This window comes from Syngnathus leptorhynchus, chromosome 1, assembly GCF_054491065.1.
Source record: "Syngnathus leptorhynchus isolate UIUO chromosome 1, UIUO_Slep, whole genome shotgun sequence".
Classification (NCBI taxonomy): domain Eukaryota; kingdom Metazoa; phylum Chordata; class Actinopteri; order Syngnathiformes; family Syngnathidae; genus Syngnathus; species Syngnathus leptorhynchus.
Genome location: NC_141195.1, coordinates 12,360,886 through 12,383,087, shown reverse-complemented (window position 1 = coordinate 12,383,087; position 22,202 = coordinate 12,360,886). Strand labels below are relative to the sequence as shown.

The window sequence follows — 22,202 nt, the reverse complement described above, 5'->3', positions numbered from 1 at the left end:
AAGGACAATTAAAAAAAAAAAGTTTTACTATAAGTGATATCACACAAAAACATTCCCCCAAAATAATTTTGTTCCCTCCCCACACGTTTTTTTTTTCTTCTCCAGAACCCATCATCCGACTTTCAATTCTTGGTGCATTGTACTCAGGTTGACGTGGCCATCTCAACCAGACTCAGCATTTTGACTGTCACATTGTTCTAATGAGACAAAGGGGGACAGGGTGTGCTGTGAGGTGTGACAGCTAATTTGCTGAAACAAGAAGTATTTCTTTGTGAGAATGTCCTACATACTAATTAGAAAATTAGCTAATTAGATTTAAAAATAACACCTTTGCATTCTGGGATAGCAAGAAAAACCAGCTCTTCCATTCTTGCCAAAAACCACCTGATTGAGAACAAACACACAATGTGAACTTGTTCTCTATAAAACTTTAAACTTACTAATACAACTCTGTTTCAATGTCACTTCTCTCAGACTCCTGCTCTCAATTGTGCTGCATGACTGACAAAATATTTGGCATATTTGAGTCTGGGAGGAAGGCGTACAAGAGGAAATAAGCCAAAAAGGGAATGAGAAGGTGAAGAAAAGATGAAACGGTCTAGTTCATAAGTTCAAAAAGCATTAGTGGAGTTGGGTGCCAAAAGAAAAGGAGTATGAGCTCATTTGTCAGTTTTGGTTTGCAAAGTTAATAAATCAGAGATAAACAGTTCTTCAAACAGTTACTGACCCAGAGTTGTCATCAATCACAGAATTGTCTCACAGACCCCCCCCCCCCCACTTGAAATAAAATGGGACTTCTGGGTCAGACCCTTGAAAGGGAATAATATTCACAGACACGTAGTGGTGCATGGCTGTAATAAACGTGACCAATGAATGTACCCCAACAGACATATACCAATACAGAGTTTGAGGCATAATTAAATATAGTTGTGGGAAGCTCTCAAATGACTGTCTCATTACTCTTAAGTAAAAAAAAAAAACCTCAAGAAGTCAGTGGGGTACAATTACACTGACAAGGAAGGCTCAAAAAGCGATCGGCCAATTTTTAATGTCAGTGACCGTCCATGGTACTACGTGGTGCTTCGCACAGCCACTCACAAATTAAAATCATTTGGAGAGGCGTGGCCGAGCACCTTGGACCACAGGGTGCTAAAGCGATGCATGCATGGAAAAGAAGGACAGACTTGTGGTGTTGGCAGTGCTGGGCTTTCAATTTCATTTTTACTCACGCTTGCAAATGGTTAGCCTGGAGCGTTTAACAATCCCTGTATCAGTAATACAGGAGAGGGAGGAAACAAGAAAAGGTTAGGTATTTAAAGCACGGGATTATAATTGGGCTTTATCTGAAGTTGCTCTGGAGAGAAAGTGAGACCATCAGTTTCCAATGTCAACTCCAGCACATACATTCATGGAATAGTTCTGCTGAGTCACTTTGGTGTTGAATTTGCCCCTCAAGAGTGGAAAGGACTGTGAAACCTGCTAGAGAGATCGTCAGATATCGAGCACGTTTACCTGTGTATCCCTGGTTACAGTTGCAGACAATTTGCTGGTTACGGTTGTCTTGGTAACAGGATGCTGCAAAATGGCGTCCACTGGTGGGACTGTCTGGACAGGGACATGGGCGACACCAGCTGCCAGCTGCTACGCCCACAATTGGGTTGCCGTAGTAACCATTGCCACACCTATAGAAACAGTGATGTCAGTAAAAGAAGACATTCACCGGTCATAATATTGGGGACGCCCTGCACTTCCGAAACAGCGAACTAAATATCTTGCTGACTATGTGAAATAAAACATTGTCAACTCTGTAAAGGTGTTAGTTATGGTTGGATTATTAGGGATAGAAAATTTGGGGTATTTTATTTTTAAGTTGAAAACTTCCATGGGAATTAAATGGAATTAATGGTAATAAAGGAGAATATGCCAGGAATTCAAGATTGGTTATTAAAAAGGAGCTTAAATATAATGCGGAAAAATACATGCCAGCAAAATCCTGACTGAAACAACAGTTGAGTTTTTTTACTTGAAAAAAATTGCTGCACAAGCAATCTTTGGATTCGGGGGGAATTTGGACAAGAATACCCTGGAAAAAAAATCTTACTCTATTTTATTTCATCAAGTGGTTGCATAAAAAAAATATCATCTGGATTTGTTCAAACACTTGACAAAAAAAAAGTGTAGCTATCACTATTAAGCATGGAAGTCTGCTTATAGCAAAACAAAAATGTTTACATACATGTACTGGTAAGCTTGAACATGATAGTTTTCAATTGAATTCTGCTCATTTCCCACTTGATTTCCATCGATTCCTGTTATATTCGAAAATTCCCCATTTAAGAAGCTTTCCGTAAACACCTCTTTGCAACCCTATTCATCTGAAATAAAACATGAACAAATCGTCTGGACATGCAGATTCCAACAGGTAGACGTCGTCACCTGTCGCACTTGTCTCCTCCAGTGTTGTCCCTGCAGTTAATACACGCACCGCTCCTCTGGTCACACTCATCGGCATGCCTGTTGCACTGGCAGGGTCGACAATTTGGGAAGCCCCAGTGACCTGCCTGGCATCTGTCGCACTGCTGGCCAAACGCTCCGGGCCGGCACTGGCACAGCCCGGTGTATTTGTCACACAGCCGAGTGACGGAACCTTCCACGCTGCAACCACAGGCTGGAGGGGAGAGACGTAATATGAAACTATAGCACGGATAATGAACGTGGATTGGTTTTAGGTTTAGACCTCCAAGGGGTCTAAAGTGTGGGATTTTCCGAATGTGCAAGTAGATGGCGCTCATGTTCAGTAAGCCACATTACTGTTGTGTATACTCAGACATGGATGTAAGAAATCTGAGCGAAAATACAACCACTTACTGAATTTAGCTTATTTCACATTTCATTTCAGTATTCTATTATGTTTACATTGATAAATGTCAAATCATACTTTTTTGTTTTCTTTGTAAACTATCGACTGCAATAAAATGCTAGGTGTAGTATGTACAGTCAATCAGGTATTCTTACCTTTTCAAATATAAATTTAGGCTTTATATAAAATTTGACTATAATACTATACAGTATAAATAATTTTTGGCAAAGTGTATGGATTACAGTTAATACTCTGGTACTGTCCAACAATATGCTTCGATGTTTAAAACTAGTAAAATGGTCTACAAGTCGCCCACATTGGGATCACAAGAAAAAAAGAGCGCCACATTACAACGATGTTATCTCACCAACGCAGCCCGAGGGTCCGAAGCCATAAGTTCCGGGAGCACACTGTTCGCACCGTCGACCAATCACGTTGGGCCTGCAGCGACACTGACCTCCGCGGACATCGCACACTGAGCTGATGGATCCCTGGGGGTTGCAGTTACAAGCTGGAAGGAAACAAGGACGAAAACAACTTCAAACAACTCAAGGCTGGTTTAATGTGACGATCATTAACAATATAGGGGCATAGGTGATCACAATTAATGGCTGAGGATAGGTTCACACAGAGATAAAAAAAAAAAAGCTAAGCGATAAATTGTTGATGCAAGAAGTATGTTTTTGTACTCACGCAAAGCCCCGTCGTTAATAACAGCCGACATGCTTGTGATCAGCTTGGCGCAGGTATCACTCATTGATGGGTGGATCACGCTCTTCGCCCCCTCGTGGCAGCGGTACCGCTCGTAGGTCTGTTTCCTGTTGCTAGAGGCCAGGTCCCCGGCATTGAAGAGCTCCATGGAAGAGTGACGAGGCATCAAGGCAATCTGGAGCGAAGAAGCACAGATTCACAAAAATGACATGGCAAAGGTTGAAACAGAGAAGGATTGGTCCTCACAGAGTCCATGAGGAGGACAGCATTGGCCGCTCCGTTGAGGACAACGTTGGCGTCCTGATAGCGTCGGAACTCAAAGCGGATGGTGTACGTCACACCTCTCTCCAGACACACGGGCTGCGGAGGGACCATGAACCTAAAGGCATGTTTGGAAAGAAGAAAAATCCTAGAGTTACCTTCTCAGAAGGGTATAAAATTTTTTGCAGGCAATAAATTCCACTATCATTTCCTCATTAAAAGTAACTCCTGGCTCGCACTTTTGCCGCCATAAAACCTTTATTAACTGTACTTGTAGGTTAAGTACCATTATGATATCCTAACTGTCACACAAAGTCTTCAATCCAGTTCAGAATATACATTAAACAAATTACTGTAAATTGAAAATAATGTAGTAATTGGCAATGATAAGAAAGCAGGTATAGTGAGCACTGTCCTATTTCAGATCTGTCAATCAATGAAACTGATGTCATTCTTGGTATGCTCTCTGAGGGACTTTTTAGAATTAGTCTTGCTTTGCCATGCAATGGGGGGATTCCAGTTTTATAGCTGCAAATTCACAGTATAACACCAGCCAATAACAATGAGCAGAATAGGTAGCAGCAGTGTGACAACTATACAATGAATGAATAAATACTACTTATGCTGATGGTAATGAGAGCACGGGGGGGTAGCAAGAGTCTTCAGTAGTAGCAAAACTAAACAATAAATACTTAATGCATTAAGTACTTCTGAATGTTTTTCCTCCATCTCAGCTTTTGTGGTTGAGTGCATGCGTGCGCATATGCGCTAGATTAACAGACCTGGCTCCAGCCGGCAGGGCAACGACATGTTTGTCATCATCTGGAATTGTGTTTCCACAAGGGCTGCTAGTTGGAATCGGGCCCGGACGGATGACTGTTATTCGTACCTCTTCCCAGTCCCGGGGCATCTGGAATGGATGAATGTTAAGAAGCGATAGATGTCATCTAGATCTTTGTATTAGACAAAAGTATTTGGACACCTGGTCATTACACCGACAGGAGGTTTGGACATTGGACATCTATAACAGCTTCCAATCTGGAATGTCTTTCTCTTTCTAAAGGGCAGCATTTGGGATTTATGACAATTAAGAATTAAGGGTAATAGATGAAGTACAACCCCTGATGAGAGGATTAATTGATAAGAGATGTATATCTAAACATTTTAGTAGAAGACGTGAAGTCAAAACAAATGCACACACCTGTGTCTCATAGCGGATGAGCAGGTCGTACTCCATGGAGTAAGGGATGTCGCTGATGATGAACTCAAGCGTGCCACCCTCAGGTACGCGGGCAAACCCAAGACCCGTCCATGTGGCCGGACGACCCAGCTCGTGTTCTCGGGTCTCCAGTGTGCAGCCCTGACAGAATATGAAAATGCTCATTCGTGCACTTTGATGACTCTACTAATACATCATTCACAACTGAGAGTCTCACCTGACCCATTTTGGCCGACTCGGCTTCATACAGGAGGTGATCCAGAGCCATGAAGAAATAAGCAGACTCCAGCTGTGTACACTGGCGTCCTGTCATGTGACTGCGGCAGCGACACTGACCACTGTCGATGGAGCAGCTATAGAGAACACATGATTTTACATGAAATACTTTTGACGTTGAATGGAAATAAGCAGACTCTCCAAACCCACTGTTCACTTTTTTTTAATCATTCAACCATTAATGTCACTTAAGATTCCAAACATCAGCCTGATCATCAAAAGTGAGTTGGCTCCAGTATCTCGTAATCGTTCATCTTTATGGTAATGTGAGGTGGCTGCTTTTCAGACAAATTAGAAACTAGAATGAATTTGAAGAGAAAACAAAAATGCAGATAACCACAAATTATCCCACAGAATACATCTGGATGTTCTCATACATTCCAATGCATGAATAGATGAATCCACAAATAGAGCGTGTGGTAGTTGATCTCCCAAGTCGGTAAGTTATCCCTCATATTTAAATGTCAAGAATTGCTGATGAGTGACTTCAAGGTCGATGTGTCCCAAATGAATACACTTATTTATGGAAATGTACACTAAATGACACCAGACAATAAAACAAATGTAGAAAATGGGACACAAACCACAGGCTACATACGTGCAATGCAATAAATACGATTTGGGGCATTCGGCAAGCAGCTAAAGTATGTCTTCATACTTTCTGTTTTATCATTACTTCTGTGGGGAAAATGTAGTGCCAGTATCATTGTCATTAAGCATTGCAGAGCACGTCAAACTCGAGTGCCACAGACTAAACAGGAGGCCACTGACGCTCTATTTATTTTAATCTGCTCAGTAAACGTCACTCACTCGTTATCCAGAGCAGCTCCGATGTCACATTCACAGCCTCGGCAGCCATTCAGGTCGAGACTCAGGCCCCAGTGTTCTGGCTGGAATTGACAGATATGAGAGAGAGAGCAAAAGAGAGAGAGACAAGCAGACAGACAGATGAAATCATGACAACACAAATCCTTCATTCTATAAAAGAAGTGTTTGAGTCACACACACATTGAAGCCAACCCTGTAATCTCAAAGACTAACATTCACAGCTTTGTGGTATATCGTCACGGTCGGCTTCCTGTAATTTAACATTGCGAGTTGTCTTCTCTTCCAAAACAGTGGCTGTATTTTGGATATTGTGCAACAAATACACTTACTAGGCAGCTTTATCATTTGACCAAAAACTTTCATCCTTTCACACGACATTTACTTCTTGTTTTATGGAAGATAAGATCCACTTTGGGCCGTGACCATTTTTAGGCTGATGGTAACCCACACCATGTGGACTAACCTAAAATGCCTCAACTAAATTTAGACATAGAGCCCAAGCGGGAGCTTACAGTGCTGTTCCACACTATTCCTGAATGAGTGTGACAAGACAGAGAACAAAAACAAGTAGAACTTGAAGAGAGGATGTAAACAATTGAGTAATTCGGGAGCAGAATGGAAAACAGGGACCAGAGTGAGCATCTTACCAGACATTGGTCACAGCTTCGTCCAGTGACAAGACGCTTGCAGAAGCAGTCGCCACTGACTGGGTCGCATTGGGTGCTGCCTGCAACTGTTCCCCTGTGGTCACACCGGCAAGCTGCAGGAGGGGGAAAATAAAAGCACCTTTTTCCAAAAAGTACTTGAAAACAAACTTTCAATGGCATTGGGTCAGTCTAGCCTTTATTTTTGTTGTCCTTTGTTTTGCATTGGAATCACAACCCAGAACTGTAAGGAGTGAAAGCATTATGATTAAATAAACAAATTAGGCAGCACGGCGGGTACCAAGTGTTCTGCATATGTATTCATACAAATGTATCTTGACAATAAAAGATTTCAATCATAAGTTAAGATTCAGATACACTTGTGGATTTTTTTTTTGATTTTGGCTTCCGGGGATGGGGGGCAAAGAAAACTTTAAGCCACTACAGTAAATCAGTGTCACACTTGCGCATACTCACGCTGGCAGCCCTGAGGGTTATCGGCACTTAGGCCAAAGTAGCCGGTCCTACACTTGTCACAGCGTTGGCCCTCCACATTGGCCTTGCAGCGACACTGACCAGCCACCATGCCTAACGTCGGCGCCGTGTGGCTGTCGCACATCCCTCCGTTCTCTGAACCTTCTGGATCGCAGTCACAAGCTGTGGGAGGCACAACGGGGTGCGTTTAATAAACGTGATCATCTGTCGTACAGTAAACGCTCACATATACCGTATGTATTGCCTGATAGGAGATGCATTGCACTGACCTATGCAGACCCGAGGATCCCGGATGTCTCTGAGGGGTTCTTTGTAGTAGAAAGGTTTGCACAATTCACAGTTTCGGCCCATCGTGTTGTGCTGGCAGTCATCGCACACACCGCCGCTGACGTTGCCCGTGGCCAAATACACCGCCATGTCAAAATGGCACACTGATGAGTGGCTGTTGCAATTGCACTCTGAAAAACAAAGGCTGCAATTAGGCTAAAGACACTTATCTAGGTTATCAACACGAATGGAAATATTTCAGAAAATATAAGTAACACAAATGGAATGCTCAGGAATTTTTAAAGCAGTGAATAATAAAAAGGTTTAAGGATTTTGACCTCACAACCCTCATTTGCCTCAAATTACGTTCTGAATCAGACTTTTTTCAATATATAGTTTTATAATCCGAACTGCTGTACTAAAATCCCTTTGTGAGCATTGGATTTTTAGTACAAACAGACAGACAGACAGACAGACAGATATTAGCTCCAGCTAATTACTATGATTTAGAAATGCCACACTGTAAAATATAATTAAGTCTTACAAAATATAGCAGAATTATCGTCTAATATACAAAGGCACAAAATTGCTCATTTACATTATAACCCCTTAACTGATTTTAACTGTATAAGAATAAAAAATCCACCTGAAATCCAAAGTGCTTATCATACTCAATAAAATTAAATAAATAATAATGATAATAATAATAATATTTAATTTGATCATACATGAAATGGTTAAAAAGTAAAATGTTCTATTACAATGCGCAACACACTGGCATTGACTTTATGAATGAATGCTAAAACGATTTCAGAGGTGGGCTCACTTTTGCAGGCGTGGGTGTTGCGGCCCTCCGCGGGTCTCCACGGCATGTCGTTGTAGAAGTCCTCACAGCGCTCACAGTTCAAACCTTTAGTGTTGTGGTTACACACACACCTGCCATGAACCTGCAACAACCGACAAGGGAGCGTTACAAGCCATTCTGTAAATTATAGACAGCATAAACAAATCCATTTGTTCGGGTCATGCGCACCATTCCTTCTATATTATCCCTGACGCCATCGATTGGGGCACACTCAGAGGCGTGGCCGTAGCAAAAGCAGTTTCCACGCACAACCAGCTCATAGATGGCGTAGTAATACTTTTCTTTGATTTCAGGTCTGGGATCCAGCAGGTTGTCGCCCAGCGTGTGAAGTTTAGTGAGGTTTACCCTCAAGTTGGTGATTCTCAGTTGGTCTGTTGAGCAAAAATGAGGAGCCATTGTTATTGTTAAAATTAACTGGATGATCAGTGTTTGTAAAGGTGGTGACAAACAAGCCATAAAAGGCCCTACTGGCAGATAACACGCACACGAGTGAGCGCACAACAAACCCCCGCGGCCCGCTGAGAGGAGGTCAAGGCAAACAGAGCATGACGGGCTTGAGTGTGTAGCATTCGGACGAAAAGTTAATTATCTGGTCTGGTCTTTGAACCTGTTAGTCCGTGTGGGAGAAATGACCTGAAATCTCAAATGATGTGTGAAATGGTCTTCACGGTGTCAGCAACAGGTCTGGCCAAAGTATACAAACAAAAGTTGTTTGTGTAACAACTTTTTTAGGGTCTGAATAGGATGCAAAAAAAAAAAGATGAAATATAATGAAAATACAGAACTTGTTCTGTGCATTTTGGTGATCTAACTGAAATAGGACAGTCCTTCTGTCCTTTTGATGAGAGGTGTTGAGCAATGCTGGCCGCAGAGTGATGCATGGACTAACCTGCAGAGTGAGTAAATCTTCAGCTATATATGGGGGTCAGTCGTCGTCGTCACTTGGGTCACTTATTTATAGCTAAATATTGTATGAAAAGAGAAATGCAGCCAATGCATTGAAATTGAATGTGATGTCAACCCCCATGTTGCATGCAATTTTTGTGGGGCTGCTCTTCCTCTTTTGTGCACAGAGCCAGCCAGGAAGAACAACAATTGTGTGGTGCAGATGGGTCAAAAGATCTACTTTGTGTTCATGGCAAGAAAAAAATATATATTTTAAAATGTGTTTATCAAATCAAATATCTGCGATCAGAAATCTTTCATAATTCCTTTCCATAAGGAAGAGAGAAATAAAATGAGCAGCGACGAGACTGTCACAGTATCTGTCACAATCTACTATCTTGTGTCAGAAAGTATTCAAGTTCTTGCTTTGACATAAAACGATGACTAATTTGAAAAAGATAAAATACCACTAAGAGGGTACATAGACACCATCCATAGAGGTGCAAAAGGGGTGTTGAACTTCAAATACATTTTGGCCATTAAAATCCAAAGGGTTCTTGCACTGACACAAATAATAAGTCTAGCAACGTTTAATAAGGCAAGTTAGAATACGGTAACCAGTTAAAGACGCTGAATAGAAATATGAAATGTAAGAAATTTTATTTTTGTGAGGTAAAAATGGGAATAAAGAGTAAATACTCTGGATGTTTGGGCTGTATGGATCTTCAATCCTGATGGCTGGATCCAACACTCTGTAGATGACCTAGACCAGGACAAACATTTAATGCAAGATTATTCCGGAACTTTGAAACAATAATACAATAAATACACGAAGGTACTTTGATAGTCAGCTTTTGAGTTCAGAAAATGTATTTTATGAGAACACTGGCATCGGATTATTAACAAATCCCAAGTAAAACTATAACAAATGAAACTTGACGTCTCACTCACCTCTCCCTCTGTGGACGGCTCTATGTCGGAATAACGCGATTCACAGATGACATCGTTGATGGTGTGCAGAGGACCCTGGGTTATACCAGGGAAGTTGGCGGCACAGTCATGGGAAAAGTAACGGTAGATCTTCCACGTGCGACCAAAATCAGCCGATCTCTCAATCAGCATGGCTGCTGGACGGAATGTCTGTCAGGAAAAAAAAAAAAAAGACAATCATGAGAAATTTGTTGATTTTTTTTTTTTTTTTTTAGGGTGGCAAATAATTTAAAAGTTACCTTGAAAGTCATAATGAGGTGAGTAAAATGAAACTCTGCCTCCAGGTCCAGTTGGAGATACACATTTGACTTTCCTACAGCACATAGTGAAGCACATGTGTCACATTTATATATTTACACAGATTGTATTCATCTCAAACTGCAGTATTTGTATTTGTCTTTGTGAAAATCATTGGAACTGTTAACTGATTGTTCCTGCTTATAAGGATATCCTGTCACAAGATAAACTTTTTTAGCCCCAAAATATCCACAATGTAATTCATAGGGTCTGAGAACATGGGGAGAAGCAAAACTACAAGGAGTACTCAAGTGGTCCTAGGGGAAGACCTGTTGATGGCCCCTGATCATGGCTCCCTTGGATCAGAATTGAATTTGTAAAAACTTGTTGATGACAGGTCGACAATGAAGGTTAGTTTTTGTTAACATGTTAGCCCGCCCCATTAATGGAACACCATTAATTACCTCATAGAACTCTTTTAGCCTGGAACCTGTGTCCTATCTGTTCAAACAATATGAATACCCAGTAAAGTACTGTAAGTGTGCCAACACAGGGGGTTTAGCCTCTTTATACTGACATCATCATTGTTACTTTGAGCCCAAACTACTGATTTATGTTATATCTGCTAGATGTAAAAATATTCCCACTATTATTAATTATCAAGTCATTCTTTCCAGTCTTTCCAGTCTTTCCACTTAAGATTATTCTCCCAGCAGTCTACAATGGAAAATGAATTATAATGAGCTTCTAATCAACAGCTGACGAGCGCAGGAAAGGAAAAGTCGGAAAAGGAAGGGTGTGATACAGAGGGGGGGAATGGTGAAGAGAAGGAGGGAAGGGATTCCATTTTAATCTACATATTCCGTTTTAATGGAAAATGTGCACATAGAGGATTACCCCCGCCCCCTCTAAATCCTGAAAGTATGCATATTAACAGAGTAAGTGACCTTTCAAGTCAGTGAGTGGAACCACTATAGTCATGGAGAAATCACAATGTTGCCATGGAGACGTGAAGCATCTGCGGCTAAAAATATCCACAATTTTTCGTCTATTCTATTCTGGCCCAAGTGACCTACTGCAGTGACACGGCGTGTGAACCATGTATCAGTGCAGATCTTTTCTTACCGTTTTCTGACTGCCACCATGATTTCTTGCGATGAGGCTTAAAGGTGGTGATTACGTTCTCTATGCGGTGATTGATAATGTTGTAGACAGGGTCGTAAGGCCTCCGAGAGTCACAGTCGAAACATTTCTTCTCCTCCTGCATTGGTGAGACAAGGCGTTAGGGTTGTCTGGTCAAAGGGTGAGCGACTTTGGGGTCAATGAAGAAGCCACTGTGAGGTTGAAATTGTGAAAGACATCATATTTATTTAAAAGATAGAAAAGTAACACAATTAGGGCCACGTATGCCTGTATCAAAGTTTAAAGTTTGCTCAACCAAGTGAGTGAGAATGTGCTTGAATGTTTATAGTGCACAGGATATTTTTCAATTGGCTGGCCATTTTTTGTCATACCAACCACAGTCAGGGTTTCATGAAATATAATTTACTCATATCTAGAACTATGTCCATTACACTCAATCAAGCAGGAACAGTTTTATGTTCATTTTCTAGAGTCCCATTTTCTTTGAAGTGGCTTTAATTTTGTTTCCATAGTGTACTTCTGTCTCATGGACTGATTCGCTGACTCATCAGCAGTTAATAGCACAAGAAATGTGGTATACATGGTTCTAAGAATAGTACATCCATGTGAAAATTGCAAGAAAAAAATCCTGGATATCAAAATTTTCCCCTTGGAATGGGGGAAGCCAAGGGTTTGGGAACAGGAGTAGCTCCACCCCTGGTTATACACAGGAGAGTGCATCATATGACAAAAATATTTGGCAGTTCCAAACCCACCTGCAGGTGACTGACGATGCAGTAGGGCTCCTTCCTCCTCATGCCGCACGTGGACGAAGCCTTCAGGTTCTTCTCTCGTCCGACCAGTAGGTCCCCTGTTGCCGGGTAACAGCTGCCATGGGCACAGCCGTGGTTGTGGTCGGGCTCCTGGCCGGTAGTTGCAGTCAAGACTTTAGGTAGACGAGAGGGAGGAAAAAAGGAAATGAATCACAGGGACCAGGAAGCAGAACCTGATTGCTAGATAGTTGCACATCTACCTTTTTAATACTGCTGACTTTTTTTTCCCCTTCTTTGGTGACAATCTATCCAAAAACTCCCACAAAATCACTCAACATTTTAATAGAAATATTTGAGTCATAACTGTTACATTTTGTCCAATTTGAATGTACGTAACTACATACTATTTATTATAGATCACAGGTGACCATGAACACGATCAAAGGTATACAAAATGAACGGATTGATGTATTTTTTGTTACTATGCAAATGTTCATGTGTAGACACGGATATTAAACCTGACCATTCTTTGTGCTAATGTAGGATCAGTGTTGAATAATTCATTTCCAAAATGTATACTTATAGTAAAAATACATTTACTGTGTTACACATTACATGACTGAGTTACAAAATGTGATTTTTATTGCAGCATTACTTTTGTAACATGCTAACTCCAACACCATTAAGGATTTGATGACATCGATTCTGCATCCAAAAGCACCTTTGGCTCCTTTTTCGATTCTGCAGGTGACACATTTGGGTCTATTTTTACGTTGGTGTAGGGAAGCGATGGCGCGACACACTACCGGAGGCAGTGACTGCATCGTTGTGCTATGCATGGGAGTTAAAATAAAACCTTTAAGACTTTCATGACAACCGGCAGCAGGTGCCTCACATTCCGTCTGACATTCTGTTGCAAATGTTTTTTTGTTTTTTTTCTTTCTCAATGCTGCTGGTTTGTCTGCATGATGAGATAAGGGAAATTTGTTTTAAGGAGAGTAGAGACCCATGGGTCTTCCTGTCAAGTCTTCAGCAATTTAGCAGCAGCTGGTTCTAATCCATTGTGTGTCCATTCTCAATGGAAATATGTTACAGTGGCTCTAAAAGGAATCAAATAGAGAAACTACTACATCCATGACTACATTTGTTTGATTATGGCAAAAAAATTGAGTTTTACAAAGTGGTTTCTGCATCAATAATTAATTTTCAAAGAGACAAAATTGAATCAAAATTAGCAAAAGGTAGAGCACAGACCTTCCTGTCTAAATTGTGTTATTCACGAAGTAGTCACTTAGACAGATGGAATGTTTAAAAAAATGGACTAGGAATAAGCACAAGAATCCAATAATCAGCGACTGATCGATTGAGTAGAACTTCCTCCAAACGGCAATGGAAACATAGTGGACGTGGGATTGATTGGCAGATGTGCCCCGCTTTCCTACCTACAATTCTACAAGCAGTACAATCGTGATCATTCAGGACGATTTAAAGCTGACATTATTATAGTAACACTAGATGGAGAGCCTAGAGGATTTACTCAGATGGTAAATTATCACACAGCGACACTGGTGTGGAAAGAAAGACGAGTGGGAAGTGATCTGAGGAAGCTTTCACACGGACAAGCAAACACACACATATAGTCTCGAGTCGAGTATTGGACCCTTGTTAGTGTCCACCAAGTGGGCGACAAATGCATAAGAGCAAAGGGAGGATTGGGTAAGCAATTAAAATTGCTAAGAAAATATCGGAATTCAAGCGTGGGGCATGATGGAGACTCATGCTAGTCTTCGAGTTGTCTCATATAGGGATTATATATGGGGTTCTTGGCTACTAAATTCCCAACTATGATTTATCAATCAATTCACTCAGATTAAGTTTGTTGTTGCTTGTCATTTCTTTGGTTGAGTTGATCCAAAATATTTCATAAGAATCTGGTACCAAATCTGTTCCTTGGGGTTGTGTTCTAAGGCTGCTTTTGTTCATCATCTGCTAACTTCCCATTGACACACGTTCAGCACCAATGGTGGAAAGAAAAGCCAATACTCACCTCCCTCTCTGATTGTTGATTCAAAATCATTCAATACTTTCTCATGCTGACCAGTGGGGGGAAATGCCAGTGGCAAATCCACTTTAACTCAACTATCAAACACTATCAGTTCCCTCAGGTTAAGAGTCTGGGGGTCTTCCTCGACAGCACGCTATCTCACATCAGTATTGCATACAGTATTTTCCCACGCACAAAACCCCACAACAGTTCTTATTCACTACTTGGTTACGTCACCCAAAGATTACTCTTAGGAGTTTGTACCACTCATTTACTACAACAACTGAAATCAGTCTTGAGATATTTAAGCAGGTATGATATTGACACAAATTCAATGACAATGTACCCATGGAGGGAGACCTAATGATCTAACTGATTTTCAAATCTTCAATGCCATTTGATCGTCACCCCAACATACCGTCCTAAAATGAGGTGTAGAAACCCATCCAACTGAGAAGGTGCAATCTAATTTGGGAGTTGGAAAGGGTCAAGTCTCTTTCCTTCCTGAGAGCAGGTTCCGCCCTCTCACAAAGCTCTGTTCAAATTACAAGTGCAATACGTAATTCTGCGGAAAAGATTTACAAATGCCACGGAACCTCCTTCATTGAAGTAATTACCAACAAAAACAGTGAGTGATACAAAGGCAGGCAGCCGAGGTGCGGTACTCCACTTATCTTTTATCTGACGGTTCGGAAGTCACTTGACATCTGTTCTGCAAACAACTGATACACGATCAAGAGTGTGTGTGTGTGTGTGTGTGTGTGTGTGTGTGTGTGTGTGTGTGTGTGTGTGTGTGTGTGTGTAGGAGCAGGGAGTTTGTGGAAGTGAACCAGACAAACTGTATCTTGTCAAATTTATCTGTGTACGTTTCTGTGTGTGATTGTGTAAGACTTGACGGTATTCACGTCTCCCGACGAGGAACATATACAGCACGCAAAATGGTAAAACTCACTTTTTTACATGAAAAGGTCCTGTAAAGAATTTGCACTTAGCCCCAACCAAATGGTAAAGAGAATGCATTGATATGTTAATTAGGCAATGTTTACCAGTAGTGGGATGAATATATTGTTGTACTAAATGCAACAAGCCCTTGTTTTGCATGTTAGGGATGAGATGCTTTTTTTCCTGGTTGATTTTTTTTCCATTATATACTCAAAATCTCAGAATAGGGATTGTTATTAACGCTGTTGTTTATTTTTCTTTTCAGTATCAAAATTGTCTTAGCTGGCCAAGTATGTAAAAACACACAGGGCATTTGTTTTCACAGTTACAACCTGACCAAGAAAGATTTATTTTTAACGTACGAAATTAAATCTAAAATTTTAAATCCCCTTAAACGCAGCTTGTTGTTGCTGCAGAAAGTTAATGTATTATACTAGTTATAACAAACAAAATAATAGGTATAGATAATTTACATTCAAACTGTATTAATTTCCAAACAAAGAAGAATAAGAAAGAATACCGAGCAGAATAATTGTCAAACGTAGCATGAATTTGAATATGTTCATACCTTTATAGCACTGCTTTTTTTTTGCACAAAATCCTTTTTTAATCATCCCCTTCCATTTTCAAACAGTCTAGAAATTGAGATGGCATGACATCATGCAGAAATATGAGCAGAAAATGAGGGATCGTTTGGTCATGTCCCACTCTGCTTTCAAAACAACTCAAAACAGCAAATGAATGCATATTATCATGAAGCATATCGAAGACGAATCATTTTATGGTTTCGCTTGGTGTCAGTGTGAGTGTGAAGATTGGAAATGAAAGGTCACAGGGAAGTACTTTGGATTTAAGAGCGCACTTTATCTTTCCTCCCCCCTCTGCACCCATACATGGAAAGAGAAGGCATGGAGGAATGTTGGGTGACAGCTGAGCAAGGAGCCGCTGTGTCTGTACGAGAGGCTCTAAGCTCACTCGCCACTGATGTCAATTAGCCCCAAACAGCAGGAAATACATTGTCACACTGCTGCGGACTACTTTTCAATATGCACAATTTATGATTAAACTTCAAGGGTTCTAATCATTGTGAGGCATAAGCTTTCTTTAAACAAGTGTGTTAAATCCATTTCCAAAACACAGTGACCTCTAACTACTACGAACAAAGATTGCGTGATAGCCAGGCCCTTTCTCCAGGACAATATTAGCAAGCTCTGGATGAAGGGAGGAAATACTCCCATAGTTGCAGATGCACTCCATCTTTTGTTCCATTTTCAGTCTGTCTGGATGAAATAGCTACAGAGCTGCAGTGTGTATCACTGTAATTCATTCACAAGAGAAGGCAAGCTTAGCAAAAGGATGAAAGGCGTTGGCGGAGAGGATGTGGCATCATCATGACACATTGTGACCGGTCTGGTCTAACCAGGGAAGGGAAAAGACAAACTGTTGCCACATCAAGCAAACAATGGCTGAACCAAAAGGCTAATGAAGGTAAATAATGGCAGAGAACAGAAAAACATCACTATTTATCTTCTCGCTGCAGTCCTTGCCATCAGGTAGAAGAGAAAAGTCAACATCCTCCTGGCTAATTAAGAGACACGCTCGCTGCCTCTATCTTCTCTTTGCTCAGTACTTAGCTGAAGGATGACTGACTCCCAACCAAACAACCAGCTGCTTTCCTTCCCCCTCCTCCTCCCCATCACGATCCCACCGGCATGGGCTATCTCTTCCTGCCGTTCGCACTCCTCCTTTTTGCCTTGCTGTTTTCTGTCATCCTTCCGTCATCATTGCATAAGACGCTGAGTAAAGTATTGGGATCCATACTAATTGGGCACTGACAGTACATAGGTAGACTACAAACTGGAAAAAAAAAGGGTCGTCACATTAGCTTGTATGCAGTTTTCTTTGCCAATTTTTCTCATAAAAGCCACGTAGGAAAAAAGAAATACAAAGACATGCATACTATGGACCCTAAGATATACAAAAGGTGACAAGCCCATTGACCTTTAAAAGTACACATGACGCTTCTGTTCTAACATCCATCTTCTGAAACCCTTTTCATCATGGGGGTCACGGGCCTATTTTTGTTCCGGGGGCAAGTCTACCTGAGCGCATGATTGGAGATGTCTTTCTTTCGGTATCTTTGAGCGCCATTGTGGCCTGGAATGTCCCGGAAATAGACTTTTCCAAGCCAATCTGCGTTGTGTCCCTCATTTGCATCAAAATCAGGGCAGTTGAAGAGCAAACTCGAGTCTACCGTTACGGAAACATAATCATCACTCCGCTTGGGGATCGTGTCCACAGCCCCGTTGACATCGGCTTGGAAACACGGAGCACTAATCACTGAGCCAAAAGTTGGCGCCGCTGCTTCACCTTGTAACTGCAATGGAAGGTAACAACTGAGGCTGGCATGATTGACACCTATCTGTAAAACATTTTCATCTTCTGGACCTTTCGTCCCCTCTGTCCCCAGAAAGGTGCCCTTCGACATGCACATTAATCTATTATTGATTGAACAATCAACATGAGAAAAGACTAGGAGAGAGATAGAAATGTCGGCGCTAGTGTGAGAGTTCTTGAAAGATAATGCCTAGCTCCATGCAGCCAAAGAAAGCAGGCCTAATGGTGAAGTTCATTCAGAGCGCCACACTCCTCTGCCCACCTGTTGCGGATGATACAACACGCGTCTCTTTTCAGACATTTGGCCCATGACACAGGAATCTACTTTGCATCTTCCAGCTGTCTCCATCTGCCAGCTAATCTAACTCAGTGTGTAATGGCAGCATCTGGGCCTACTCACCGAGAGACTATGTTAGACTTCCAGACTGTCATACTAACCAACAGCTGAGGGGAATAATAGTCCATGCCAGGCCAAGAACACTTGGATAGCGTGCTTGACAACAGTGGAGCCTGAAGGTCCAGTGCAATGAGTTCAAGTTTTACTTCAACCACAATTTTACAGAAAGACCAAATGTGTGTATGTATGTGTGTGTGTGTGTTGTCATATTTATGAATGCAGTACAATGACATCCAACGAACATATCAGTGGAGCTCAGAATCTGTCTGCCTGCACCTGAATCAAATTCAACAAAATCACCTTCGACCACCTGAACCACAATTTAGACCAACCCCAACCGGGTCTAAACTCTAGTCTACTTTTCTTCAACAAGTTGCCAGGTGTAGCGGGGGCGTGTAAAAGAAAATACCCTCGGTCCGCCCTAACGGCCATCATGGCGTAGCGCGGTCTGCCAAAATCCCAAACACGGTAAACCGGCACAAAAATTAGGACGCCGCCGTTTTTATGGCGAGCCCACATGCGCTGTTTACGGAAATAGACCCACATGGTAAAAAGGGTGCTTATTAAGAGCATTAAAGGCCATGAGATAAAAGTGATTAGGATGATCATATCTCAAAATGACAAGCTACTGACCACAGACTAAATAGAGCAGATGACAAGGCACACATGGCCAGCAGATGTTGGCTTCAGCTTTTTCGCTCAACAGCGCTTGCAGGTTTGGTTAACCGTCCGTGCTAATTAGAGCTCTGATAACCAAAATGTGGTGCTGTTGAGAGGAGAAAGCTCAGAGAAAACAGTCAGTACATAAGGAACTTGTCAATGTTTATTTGCAGTCTGTGTTGGTTGGGAACAAACAAACAATAACAATAATGTAGCATAAACATTGAGCAACATGAATTATTCTTATTGGTTAAAATGTCCTTCATGGTACACGCACTACTACCAAAGAAGTGAGACAGTTATGTATTCTTACATTACGTCATACACATACCAAGCTAAAACAATACTGACCTCATCAAATTTAAATGTCAAAGTCAATTTTGACCCATCACAGTCAGTGAGAACCGACATGTTTGTAAAGCTGTTTCATTCAAAGTTTCTTTGACTAGACTTTAGTAGGATGTTGGACAAAAAAAAAAAAATGTTCACAGCTGCACAATTTGGCCACAAAAGCCTTTTTGCCATCATTCAACAAGAGTTCATATTGGGGCATAATATTTTCACATCTACAATTTATTAGACAGGAGCTTATCAGCGGTTACCACATCTTCCTCACAATTGAAACATTTTCTGTTCAGATCTTGGCACGGGCCTAACTATATGGAGTTATTTTCCACATTTCCAAAACATGCATGTTAGATTAATCAGCGTATATAAACTGTCCATAAACCCATCCATGGATGAAGAAAAAGAAAACGCCATTGTCCTTTAAATGTTGTATGTACTATGAACCTATAGTACATTATTTTCATATTAAATACTACCATACCACAAAAACTCTCTTTAAGGACTTTTTCAGTTGTGTATTTTGAATGATTAGATTCGCAAATAAAACGACTCAGAATTGTGTCAAATTTCTCACAACAAATTTAATCGCAATCACGACATTCAACAAAAGTGACCATCAATGTATTTATTAATGAAGATGAAGAATACGACTTCCGAGTAACAGCTACACTACACTGTCAGAATGAATATCACACGAGCTTTAGGGAATCCTAATGTCAATATCATACAAATATACGTAGATGACCCCGAATATATGTGACAACTGGCTGTATGTTTACAAGCTTAGTCTCGGGTGTGTGTGTGCGTTTGTGTATGTGTGTGTGTGCGTCTGCACGAATGTGTACGAGATCCATTTGTCTCCCTACAGTATCGCACTGCAATTATACCTTGTCTGAGATTACAAAATTAGAAGTCTCGACCTCTCAAGGTGCTTGAAAGGGCTATTTTACACAGCCTGTCATTAGTATTAGCTACTGGCTTCGCAGCAGAAATAAAAGACTCGGAAACGGAGAATGTCAAGGGGCACAGATGGTGGGAATAACATTGAGACTGGAAAAAGACCAGAATGTGGTCAGTTAAAGTCAAAGTTGTCACTTTTTTTGTGATACCAATACTGAGAAGGTATCTGTGGCAAAAATGAATAAAATGAATTGGGTTGCATAAAATCCAGACACATGCACACGAACTGACACACACGCTAAAGCAGTAATAAGCCAACACTTTTCACAATTCAGTGTAAGCCTATGTGTGAGTTGAATTAGTTTGTTTGCACTTTGACAAAAGATAAAAATCCTCAAAAGCATTTCTTTCTTTTCCTAGACCCGTGCAAGTAGAAAGGGGCGTTTGCACCGTTGTGGGAGGGAGCACAGCCAACTGAAGATGTAGGAAATGGGCGCGCACAAAGTTTAATTCAAATGAGATTAATATCAAGAAGGGACTTGGCGAGCTCTTTTCACCCCCAATCCATGATTAACACTCCAACCCAACGTACTGTACTGCCACCATTAGGGATTACGATACAGTTGAATGTTTTTTTTTTTTTTTTTTAAACATCTTATCAAACAGAGCTCAACTTATTTCTACACATAGAAGACAGGTAAAAATGCAAATATACTTTATGGTGAGTTTTCTGATTGTGTAAAGACACAAAGCCAACGAAATCTAACATGGGATTGTTAGTCCGGTCAATCCATTCTAAAAGCACCATCTGCTTGTTTAAATTCTCTAACAAGCTTATTGATTGCACTTCAAGAAAACACTCTGTCACAAGTGAAATATTCTCCGGGTTAGGTCAAACAGTTGGATCCTGAGTAGGACATTAGTAATCATTCAATTCAACCTTTGTTTTTTGTTTTTTAATGAGACCAGATCCATTTCTCATTTCATCCTCCCCCACCTTTATCTCCACCTCCACTTTTCAGACAGAAAAGCTCCTGCCAACAAAAACCAACTCACCGGCCCTTTCATATGAAGCAACCTGTTCCTTCTCTCTGCCCTCCCTTTTGCCCCCACCTTTAAGGCCCACCCCCCTTGTTCTTTGTTTCTGATTCTATCCAAGCCATTCCTGCTGCTCTACTTTCCCTGCCTCTCTCTCTCTCTCTTTCGCTATCTCCATTGCTGCTGCTTCGTGGGCTTTGCTGCACCATTGTTCTGATACTGAGACATTTCCGGAGGCTGTCGCTTACAAAAGGCCTCTGAGACACACTCCCAAACGCACATTGCCTAAAAACCACCTTCACCTGCGCGCACATGCACACACACACACACACACACACACACACACACACACACACACACACACACACACACACACACACACACACACACACACACACACACACACACACACACACACACACACACACACACACACACACACACACACACTCACGCACGCACGCAGATAAGAAGCTGAGAACCCACTGTTCTTACACACATTGACATGCAGGAAAAGTTGAATTATAGAGGATTTGCTTTGCCTCAAAATCCACTTTGATGTTTTCTCACACACACACACACACACACACACACACACACACACACACACACACAATCACACACATGCACACTCACATGCACAATAGGGAGAATATGAAGCTGTCCTTCACACAAATGAGAACGAAAAGGTGAATTCGAGAATTTGCTTTCCTCCAAGTTCTCATGCATGTACAGAAACATACTCACTCATTCACACTAATAATTTTTTGGGGCGTATTTTTTTTTCAATGATTAGCAAAATAACACCAATGTCAAAAAAAAATAACTCAAAGAAAATAGTCATGCGCAAGGAAGACGAGAAATCCTGACGGGCTTATAAGGTGTCTCCCTCAGACTTCAAGTTAAAATGAAAGAAGATTTTATAAAAATATATGTAACCAATCAATTAGTTAATACATTAATACACTTAACGCACAAAAATACACTCATCCCAGGGAAATACAAGGGCAGGGAGGTAAAAGTGAAAAGAAAGACTCCGGGTT

The 22,202-nt window shown here is 41.1% G+C and overlaps 1 protein-coding gene across 2 annotated transcripts in view; it reads right to left on the bottom strand.

The window, feature by feature from the left end:
• Nucleotides 1-22,202, bottom strand: part of lamb2 (laminin, beta 2 (laminin S)) — a 31,190-nt gene that overhangs the window by 6,996 nt on the left and 1,992 nt on the right. The window contains exons 3-22 of one of the 2 annotated variants that reach the window (XM_085922325.1): nucleotides 12,437-12,606; nucleotides 11,664-11,799; nucleotides 10,541-10,614; nucleotides 10,263-10,451; nucleotides 10,011-10,074; nucleotides 8,595-8,797; nucleotides 8,388-8,508; nucleotides 7,564-7,752; nucleotides 7,277-7,456; nucleotides 6,803-6,915; nucleotides 6,138-6,217; nucleotides 5,269-5,404; nucleotides 5,034-5,192; nucleotides 4,615-4,742; nucleotides 3,818-3,950; nucleotides 3,554-3,746; nucleotides 3,228-3,371; nucleotides 2,437-2,668; nucleotides 1,513-1,682; nucleotides 1,230-1,265 (exon numbers count right to left, since the gene is read on the bottom strand). In XM_085922325.1, the coding sequence (XP_085778451.1) occupies nucleotides 1,230-1,265; nucleotides 1,513-1,682; nucleotides 2,437-2,668; nucleotides 3,228-3,371; nucleotides 3,554-3,746; nucleotides 3,818-3,950; nucleotides 4,615-4,742; nucleotides 5,034-5,192; nucleotides 5,269-5,404; nucleotides 6,138-6,217; nucleotides 6,803-6,915; nucleotides 7,277-7,456; nucleotides 7,564-7,752; nucleotides 8,388-8,508; nucleotides 8,595-8,797; nucleotides 10,011-10,074; nucleotides 10,263-10,451; nucleotides 10,541-10,614; nucleotides 11,664-11,799; nucleotides 12,437-12,606 (2,850 nt within the window). The remainder of the gene's footprint in view (nucleotides 1-1,229; nucleotides 1,266-1,512; nucleotides 1,683-2,436; nucleotides 2,669-3,227; nucleotides 3,372-3,553; nucleotides 3,747-3,817; nucleotides 3,951-4,614; nucleotides 4,743-5,033; nucleotides 5,193-5,268; nucleotides 5,405-6,137; nucleotides 6,218-6,802; nucleotides 6,916-7,276; nucleotides 7,457-7,563; nucleotides 7,753-8,387; nucleotides 8,509-8,594; nucleotides 8,798-10,010; nucleotides 10,075-10,262; nucleotides 10,452-10,540; nucleotides 10,615-11,663; nucleotides 11,800-12,436; nucleotides 12,607-22,202) is intronic. The other variant, XM_085922333.1, reaches the window with a different exon arrangement.